Below are 9,642 nucleotides of genomic sequence, written 5' to 3' on the forward strand. Positions count from 1 at the left end.
GGGAGCACATAAATTCGGTATGTTTCTCTTGAAATAATTCATGGTTCTCTCCACCCTCCAGAAGTATCCATAAAACATAATATTAATAGTGGATTTATATGCTCTCAGGGATGGCACTGTCAGTTAACTGAAGAACAATTTATTGCTGTGAAGGAACTGGTACAAATTCTAACTCAATATTCAAATGAGTGATCTTATTTGATTTAGGATTACTAACAGTTTGAGATTGCAACAGCCATGGTTATGTTTTAAACTGTTCTTCACTGATTCATCAATTCCTTTTACTAGTGTTGATACTATTTAGTTCAGGAAAAAACATGTATTGTTCCCATTTTAAGCTTAGTAACAGTTTTAAGTATAAACTGTATTTTCTGTTAGTCTGTCATTTCTTATCTCGACACTAACTTTATTTAAATTCAGCTGAAAACAGCTATCAGCCGTGCAACCTCCAGAAATGATTGGATGACCATCAGAGACGCCCTTGAAGTGTCTGCTGAAATGTTCAAGAAGGATGGAAATAATGTTTCAGATTATGTTCAGCGTCATCTTATTTCTTTGTCCATCTGGGAGGAATTACGGTATGTAGTTATGCCCCCAGTTTTCTTCCAACAACTGATCGTTGGTCTATAAGTTTTGCTTGTCTGTTTTGAAAACTAGTTGATTATTTCTTGTTAGACCATCACATTATCAATTTTAATACCTAGGCCAGTCTTCAAATTTAAAAAGAAAGGTCTATTACATGTGTCAGTCAGATGCAGAACATGGAAGAATTTTTTAGAGTTTCAGTCTCCTTTGGTGTTCAGCGCTGCAGAACTATCATATAATACCATCAGGTTTAATTAAGTAAACCGAATAGCTTTGTTGGAATTCATCATCACTGCAGAGATATACGGGAATTGTAATTAGCGAGAGGAAGGAATGAAAGTTAGATTATTGATAAACAACGTATTAGCAGCAGATGAAACCTAAACTTCTTAAAGATTTGCCATCTCATCCTATTTAAATTTCCCTGCAGTTTATTTGTCTTATTAGTTAATTACGAAGTGGACTGACCGTTCGCTTTTCATGTTCAACAACTCTATCTAATGTTTTATCAGGTCCCCTCCCCCTCCTAATGACAAAAAATGATCATTTATTTATTTTTATCATTGCAGCTTTTGGGAAAGCTACTTTGACTGTTTAATGGAGCGTTCTGCAAACAAGTAAGAGTTTTTTAAGACGTGTTCTGCACTTATGATCTATCTGATTGCAAGAGTGCACACTTGTGTGCTCTGTCTGTAAGTTTAAACATGTCATTAATTGGATGGGTTTTTGGGTGCACAAAATGCAAATTATAGTAATTAGATGTTCATAGCCTTATAGGTGGTATTGCCCCACTGGGTGGTTTGTCATGTTTGATTTGTTGAATGAATTTATTCGACCATTTAATTGGAGTCGACGCAGTACAATTTGGTCCGAATATCTTTCAGTTCCTACTCCCATCCACTTCCTTCTCTTTTTTCTCTTTTTTTTTTTTTTTAATTCTTTTTTTTTGTTACGGAAACTAAGACTTACCAGGATATGAGTGCAAAATTCATTAGGTCATGAAAATACCATTTATTTTGAACACCAAGAATCCAATTAGTAAGGTCTGACAGTAAAATGTACCATGACACATGAGCATACCTTTTGAATATATCTTTATCCTTTGTTTTCACTTAGATCACTTCTGTACCACAATATTATTTACTCTTCCTTTTTAGTGCTCAAGAAACAAGAAACTTCTATAGCACCAAGAAATGTTATCTTTTTCTCTCTTTTTTTTGAATAAGTAACATGTTGTCTTTTGCAAAGTAGTATTTGCTTACTGTGATCATCTATTGTTACTTGTTACATCAGGTCGGCCAACTATGCCTCTTTGGTGACTGATCAGCTATCTTTGGTGGAATTACACATGGTTCTGTATTTCTTTATTTATACTTTTTCTAGCACCTCATAATTATTTCCTTTACCTTTTGCAATATGAGCATAAATGTGACATAATATATTCTTTTGGTTTATATCATCATGAAGGCCGGACTGGGACTTCCTGATCTTGATGCATGGTACATGATTGAAACAATAGCTGAGAAGAACAATATTGGATACACACAATTTGTAAGTAAATTTTTAGTTCCTGTTGGTTTCTACTCAAGTTACAATAGTATCTTTGTGTTTTATTTTATTTTATTGCCCCTCCCTCTTCTTTAACTTTTCCACTTTAATTTATATGCTGAAATTTCTTGGGTTTACTAATGCATAGCTGATGATGTTCCTTACCTTTTTCTCTGGTTTTCAGATAAAGCTGAGGGGGTTGTTGTCACATGTTCAACAACTGCGGATTGGTTACTGGGGAATCAGTTCTTTCAAGGCCCAATCCATGTCTCATGGATTAGCATCTCCACGTTCAAAAGACGCCACAGTTGAGAGTCAGCAACCTGCCGAGGCCTCTGGTGTTGGGAGGAGCTGGGTTCAGAGCATGTTCAGCAGGGATAATTCAGCCAGACTCAACTCTTTCAGTCGTGTTCGCAAATGGACTGATGGTGGCTCTTCAGGTATTTTAGTTACTAAAGTTAGTTGCTTGTGTTTTATGTTTGATTCAATTATCTCCATCTGGATCACCATAATTTCTTGTCATTAAGCTACAAATGAAAATGGGACATCCCGGAAGCGAGAAGTATCAGCAGCTGGACAGAAGAAAACCCAAACCAATGTTCGAGTACTCCGAGGTCATACTGGCCCAATTACTGCTCTACATTGTGTAACAAGGAGGGAAGTTTGGGATCTTGTGGGTGACCGTGAAGACGCAGGTTTGTTCATCAGTGGGAGCACAGACTGCACGGTGGGCTTCGCATCTTTAGTTGCTTCTATTAGACAATTCCATTGCACAAGAGTCTCTCCTGTAAGAGTATTATTAATTCTTTCAGCAATCTTTCAGGTTAAGATCTGGGATCCTAGTTTTCGTGGTAACGAACGTCGGGCAACTTTGAAAGGACACACAAGGTTACTCTTTTTATTATTTTATTGTTATTTCTATCATTATTGTCTTCTTTAATTTATACACTATTGTTATTAATTTGGTTATTTCATCTGTTCCCACACACGTGTGCATTTGTCAATGCCAGTGGGTGCCATTCGGCTTTACTATTTGCTGTAATGACTAATCAAAGTTATAGGTTTGTTTCCTTCCTCACATATTCTTTTGGTTTTGGCCTTATTGCAGAACCATTCGTGCAATAAGTTCGGATCGAGGAAAAGTGGTATCTGGATCAGATGATCAATCTGTTTTAGTATGGGATAAGCAAACTACTCAGCTTCTGGAAGAGTTAAAAGGCCATGATGCACAGGTGAGCTTACTTATTTGCGTCTTACATTACTAGAGGTCTATGCATAGCGGACAGTATAATTGACAGTAGGCAACATTTTTCGTAGGAATACATGACCATTATTTCCATCAGCATGAATATGTCATACTAGTAATACATGGAAACTTAGTATATGTTGTCGGTCCTTGTAGATTAGCTGTGCTCGCATGCTGTCAGGGGAACGTGTTCTTACTGCTGCTCACGATGGAACTGTTAAAATGTGGGATGTTAGAACTGATACTTGTGTGGCAACTGTTGGTCGTTGCTCTAGTGCCGTCCTATGCATGGAATACGATGACTCCACAGGAATCCTAGCTGCTGGTGGTAGAGATGCGTATGTACATTGAAACTGACAATGATCCAATGCCTTTTTAAATTTTGAAATAAAATAATTTGTCTAACTAAATTCTTTGAAATTAATCCATTGGGTTTTTTTATCAGCATTGCTAACATCTGGGACATTCGCGCCGGTAGGCAAATGCACAAGCTTCTAGGGCACACAAAATGGATCCGGTGAGCTAAAGAAGCATACTCTTTTTTTATTTTCTTTTATTTTTTTTCCTTTTCCTTTTTATTCTTGATTAGCATCAAGTAAGCGAGATATTATTTCCAATAATGCAGGTCGATTAGAATGGTGGGGGATACAGTGGTTACTGGTAGTGATGATTGGACTGCAAGAATGTGGTCCATTTCCAGAGGAACATGTGATGCTGTTCTTGCATGCCATGCTGGTCCAATATTATCCGTTGAGTACTCCCAACTTGACAGAGGAATAATCACAGGTATGTATTGTATGCAACACTTCTATTATATACACTACTCTGGTTTGCATGATATATCATTAATTTTTTTAGGTTGCTTTTTGGTACCTCACTTTTCACACTTGTACCAATATGAATAAGAACTGTAATATCTGATCTCTGGTTCCAGGTTCAACGGATGGCTTACTTCGCTTTTGGGAAAATGTAGAAGGTACATTATCAATCTTTTGAACCTTGCATTCTCTCATTCTTTGATATGAATATTACATGGGTTTAGTCTAGATATTTCTTTTCTCCCACATAAAAAAAAAAAAATACAGATATTTACTTTTTCAATAACCGGAAGCAGAGGGATAAGTAATATTCACGTCAATATGTAAATAAGTTAGCGAAACTAATAAGTCCAGTCTATCACTCTATCCTGGTAATCGACTTTTCATCTAGAGACCCCTAAATGGTGTTTTTGACTTGCCACTAGTGTAAGGTGATATCATGTACTTGTTAAAAAATTTAAATGTTTATCAATGAATTTGAGTAGTACTCGGTATTATTTTATGCTTGTATATGGATGTTGACTGTTGAACAAGTCAATTGATATTTATGCATGTTCAGAAAGCTATTGCTATGTTTTGGGATGATTGCACCGAAACTGAACATTATGCTAGATTCGGTTTATTTTTCTGCATGGAACTAACTGTTATTTATATGCAGGAGGCATAAGATGTGTAAAAAATGTCACTGTTCATACTGCTGCTGTATTGTCCATCAATGCTGCGGAACATTGGTTAGGAATTGGAGCAGCTGATAATTCCATGTCTCTTTTTCATCGGCCTCAAGAGAAACTTGGCGGCTTTTCTAATACGGGATCAAAAATGGCTGGGTGGCAACTATACCGAACACCACAAAGAACAGCTGCTGTGGTACGCAATATCCTCAGCGTTTTGCTTTCCACTGCATTGGGTCGACATCAATCTTAGAAGCATATATTCCTTTTGATTTCTTTCCGATCATAATAGTTGGTTGTTTTACCATTATGCATTTGTGATGAATGTTGAGGCAGATAGTTTATTGATTGGTGGTTGATGATTAGTTTCTTCCTACCTTTTGCTATGCAGGTAAGATGCGTTGCTACAGACCTCGAGAGAAAAAGGATATGCAGTGGTGACCGCAAGGGCCAGCTTAGGCTGTGGGAAGCCACTATAAACATCTGAGTCTTGCATTTGTGTATTTTATTCGAATACGAATTGAGAATGTCATAGCCTCATAGGTACTTCTGAAAACAAAGAAGTGAAAGAACAATATGTGAAATATATCAAAGTTGTATGTTTGTAATTACTTACGGTATTTCCAAAAAAAGGGAACAGGGGCTGTTGTTGCCGCCTTTAATGTAGTATATGAATGGTATACAGTATTCTCGCGCAGTTAATAGTGTATTTTCATGTCAGTATGATGTCTTTCATTACCGTAATTCCTTTTATTTTCTCGGATTTTTTTTTTGTGTTTAGGTTTGAAGCCGGAAGCAGCTCATATAATTGAAAGTAGAACAGGAGGTAAATGAAATTAAACCAGAACAAAACATCTTTGTATTCACATCCATCGTAAAAATGAATTGACACTATCCCACTTCACTACCACTCCTAATTAGGATTCAAGTGCATGTGTTACCAAAAAAACGCATACCATAACACAAAGCATATCAATCATCATATACCAACAAGACCATGTATAATGTTGATAATGCTGATACGAGAAGAGACCTATCACAAAATTTGCCTTCCTCAGTTGCCCGTCATTCTCTGAGGCATTGGAGGTGTGACCACTGTACCTTGCCTCTTTTTCTGCAGCCTCTGAAGTTGCTCCATGTTTCCTACCCATCCTAAAGAAGGGTCGAGGCCTCTGAGCTCAAGCTCCCTGTGTTCTTGGCACAGAGCACACAGCTCGCATAAGACGTGGATGATGCAGTCGGGACCGGGGCTTTCCGGCAGGTCAAGCTTGTTCCTTAGTTTTCTCCGGTATGTGCAGGACAACAAGCATGGCACCATGATGAAGAACCAGATGATCATGTATAGTAAAGCATTACAACTACAAGCTGCATGCATGGCACAATAGATGAAAGTGAGCCATGAACTAGATCAAACTGATCGAAATATTACTCATTGTAATTGCACTAGTACGTTAAGAAATCAAGATAATTTCAAATGCAAAACACTTACAGGTTTGGCCGTTATCTACAATCTCTGCAATCTGGCCAAACGTCCAACACGGGCATATCATTGTCATGATAGCTGAAATATACAATGAAACATTCATGAATTATATTCCTGCGCATATAGAAGAAAAAAAAAAAAAAAACACCCTAGCTAATGAAGTAATCCATTAATTGATAGAAATATTACCATTGGGGGGTCAAGAAAGCAATCGCATAGCCCAGTTTTCCAAGTAGTACCCTCGCCGCTGCTACCTGACTGTGGCATGAGCACCGGTACGTATTGTATATTTTGCATCATGGGTATACCAGTTGCTGCAGAATTATTGTAATTTACATAGGGCTGGGGATTTAAAGAATTAGAACGATAATTGTAGGCAGCTGGAGGAGGGTACATTACTACTTGCTGTGATCCACTATAAAAATTGTGCAAAGGTTGAGGAGGAGGCCTATAGTTGTTTAAAGGTTGAGACTGATAAAGAGAAGGAGGAGGAGGAGAAGGAGGAGGATATAAGGAGGTCGGATGTGGCCGTAAACCTGGAGGCATTGCCTGGAAAGGGTGTGGAGGCTGGGGGTTATTCGGCGTTGGGAAATAGTAGTGCACGTTGTGATCATAAGGCAACGGCGGTGCTTGTTGATGCGTTTGAATTGCTTGACTTTCTTGGGAATTAGTGGAGGACGTTCGGGTGTGGCCTTGTTCTTGATGCTCATGATCATTTTCTGCCCTGAAAACATAGGTCTGGATATTACTGGGGTTTGGAGACGAAACTTGTTGTTCAGGCTTCTCGGAATCTTGTAATTCGCAATGTGTTGGATGACATGCCTGGTTGGAACTCGACGGTTGATGATCTTGATCCGCCTCAGGACGTCCCATGAGGTCAACACAGTACCTCAGGACGTCCTATGCTGTGGAAGGAAGAGGGGGTTACAGCATCAATAGACCCAATGGCCAACAAACCCCCACACCTCTTTTATATACGAAAGAGAGATCACGGACAGCCTTTCACTTTGTACAACGTAAATCTAACCCACAATCACAACTTTGTGCGGTAAGAGCTAGTGCAAATTAATAAGACCCCAACGAAGACTTTAATAATTCGTTATTAGGAAAATAGATTAGCAATGTCCAACCTGTTTCCCAAAGAGAAATACTAATGTCCAGCCTCGCAATTTGAATCGTTCAATTAACTTATCTATTAAGACTTTTGTAGACAAATTATACATTACCAAAACAATAGCTTCATAATATTCATGTAAATGAAAAAAAGGCAAACCGTTCAGAATATTACAAGCTGGATGAACCTTATTAGTTATTAGTAACTGAAAACATCGATCACTTGAAAAAGAAAAAGGTAAAAGATATATCTTGGCCTTAAATCAAATTCTCAACGGGAGTATCAACCGCGATTGATCGATCACCTCATCATTTGGTTCATTGGAGGCGTCATCATATTAGGTTGTTGCTGCTGCATGGCCCTTGCCACATTTCCTTGCCATCCTATAGAAGGGTCTAGCCCTCTCATATTAAGTTCTCTGTACTCTTGGCAAAGAGAACATGGCTCACAAAACAAATGGGTGGCCCAGTCAGGTGCAGGGGTCTCAACTAGCCCATACTTGCTCCGAATCTTCGTCCTGTAGGCGCATGACATTATGAACGGCACCCAAAGGAAGACACCAACCAAGCCGTAGAGCAATGCACTCGTACCACATGCTGCAATACGTCACACAATTAGTGAATCAATTCAGACAAGAATCAATGACTTAGTCTATATATCGCACTTGAAAATTGTGTGAAATTAATGATACAGAAAGAACCTAATGTTGTAAGTAAAAGAAGCATTCGTGACCAAATTTGATGCATTTTCACTTACAGGTAGTTCCAGAGCCGGCCCTGGGGTGGTGCGAGCTATGCGGCCGCACAGGGCCCCCGGCCGGCAAGGGGTCCCCTTTTTTTTTTTTCGTTTTGGTTGGTAAGGTGTAGTATATATTATAATTAGTAGCCATATACATGAACTGTAAGTAGTTGAGTTGGTGAGGGCCCTTCTTATTTCCTTTTGCAAATAGGTCATAGGTTTGATTCAGTGCTATTTCAAGGGTGTTTTTTTTTTTTTTTCAACACAAAGGGCCCAATTTTTTTTTTTGGCACAGGGCCCCTCTAAACATTGGGTCGGCCCTAGGTAGTTCCATTATCCACAACTTCTGCTATCTGGCCGAAAGTTAAGCATGGTACGAACAACGTTATGAGAGTTGAAATGTCACGAGAGTTTCTATCAATGATCGTGAGTAAATAGTGATTAGATAAATAATGGACAGAGTTAGAAGAATAAGATGTGATTACCATTATTAGGATCATCCATGCAGTCAAAGAGGCCAGTTTTCCAAGCCTCAGTGCCAATGGGGTTCATCATATTCATAGTCATAGGCGTTCCCTGCGGACCGTAAGGGCCTTAGGTTGGAACTCCTTGAGCCGGAGCAGGAGCAGTCCCATAATAATTCTGCTGTTGTTGCTGCTGCTGGTAGTACTGTTGGGGTGGCTGAGGCTTATTATAGCCAACTTGCACCGGAGGTGGCGCCTGATTCTGCTTTGAAGGTTGGGGAATGCCGTTGTAGCCTTGAGGAGGCTGAGATGAAGCTGCTGCAGGAGGAGGATATTGCGCCGGAGGAGGTGGGTGTCCAAAAGGGTGGTTATGTTGGTTTGGCGCGCCATTCTGTGGTGGATATTGTTGAGATGGCGGTTGAGCTTGAAACTGAGGACTTTGTGGTGGGAACTGTTGTGGAGGAGGAGGCTGGTTTGCGTAGTTTTGGTTTTGTGGGATCTGAGGAGGAAATGGCGCAGGCCGAGGCGGCTGTGGAGCCAAGTATTGGATCGGTCGCGGTGGTTCTTGTGGTGGGAATTGTACAGGTGACTGATAAGATGGCGGTTGTCGCGGCGGCTGCTGCTGCTGGAAGAACTGTGGTTGCTGTTGGCCTCCTTGTGGTGATGGTTGTGGCTGATATTGCTGTGGCTGCTGCTGCTGCTGGAAGAACTGTGGTTGTTGTTGGTCTCCTTGTGGTGGTGGTTGTGGCTGATATTGCGTTAGCTACTGCTGCTGTTGGTTTTAGTCGTAGTTTCCAGTAACGTCAATAACATCTGCGGCTTGTACCTCCACATGAGCTTCAGGTTGATCACCGTGGTAGTGGTCTTCGTAATCCGGAGTATGATGATCCTCCTCCATATTAGTACAGTACTCTTAGTTCAGACTTGTGTGAGAGAGAGAGAGAGAGAGAGAGAGAGAGAGAGAGAGAGAGAGAG

The 9,642-nt window shown here is 39.8% G+C and overlaps 2 protein-coding genes and 1 pseudogene across 2 annotated transcripts in view; 1 reads left to right on the forward strand and 2 right to left on the reverse strand.

The window, feature by feature from the left end:
- Window positions 1–5,565, forward strand: part of LOC101307503 — a 10,482-nt gene extending 4,917 nt beyond the window's left edge. The window contains exons 15-29 of the mRNA XM_004301015.1: window positions 109–159; window positions 421–578; window positions 1,155–1,202; window positions 1,879–1,936; window positions 2,053–2,136; window positions 2,318–2,573; window positions 2,661–2,860; window positions 2,957–3,021; window positions 3,242–3,365; window positions 3,536–3,717; window positions 3,825–3,896; window positions 4,005–4,165; window positions 4,314–4,355; window positions 4,856–5,064; window positions 5,260–5,565. Of these exons, the coding sequence (XP_004301063.1) occupies window positions 109–159; window positions 421–578; window positions 1,155–1,202; window positions 1,879–1,936; window positions 2,053–2,136; window positions 2,318–2,573; window positions 2,661–2,860; window positions 2,957–3,021; window positions 3,242–3,365; window positions 3,536–3,717; window positions 3,825–3,896; window positions 4,005–4,165; window positions 4,314–4,355; window positions 4,856–5,064; window positions 5,260–5,355 (1,806 nt within the window). The 3' untranslated portion in view covers window positions 5,356–5,565. The remainder of the gene's footprint in view (window positions 1–108; window positions 160–420; window positions 579–1,154; window positions 1,203–1,878; window positions 1,937–2,052; window positions 2,137–2,317; window positions 2,574–2,660; window positions 2,861–2,956; window positions 3,022–3,241; window positions 3,366–3,535; window positions 3,718–3,824; window positions 3,897–4,004; window positions 4,166–4,313; window positions 4,356–4,855; window positions 5,065–5,259) is intronic.
- A 314-nt stretch (window positions 5,566–5,879) lies between these two features.
- Window positions 5,880–6,681, reverse strand: LOC101314181 (protein PLANT CADMIUM RESISTANCE 7-like). Its single transcript, XM_004299177.1, has 3 exons — window positions 6,541–6,681; window positions 6,358–6,429; window positions 5,880–6,233 (listed from the first exon to the last, which is right to left on the reverse strand). Exons 2-3 carry the CDS (start codon window positions 6,422–6,424, stop codon window positions 5,923–5,925), a joined length of 378 nt encoding a protein of 125 aa, XP_004299225.1. The 5' UTR covers window positions 6,425–6,429; window positions 6,541–6,681; the 3' UTR covers window positions 5,880–5,922.
- Window positions 6,682–7,765: 1,084 nt separating this feature from the next.
- On the reverse strand, window positions 7,766–8,770 carry LOC101307798 (annotated as a pseudogene).
- Window positions 8,771–9,642: the final 872 nt, after the last annotated feature.

This window comes from Fragaria vesca, linkage group LG5, assembly GCF_000184155.1.
Source record: "Fragaria vesca subsp. vesca linkage group LG5, FraVesHawaii_1.0, whole genome shotgun sequence".
NCBI lineage: Eukaryota > Viridiplantae > Streptophyta > Magnoliopsida > Rosales > Rosaceae > Fragaria > Fragaria vesca.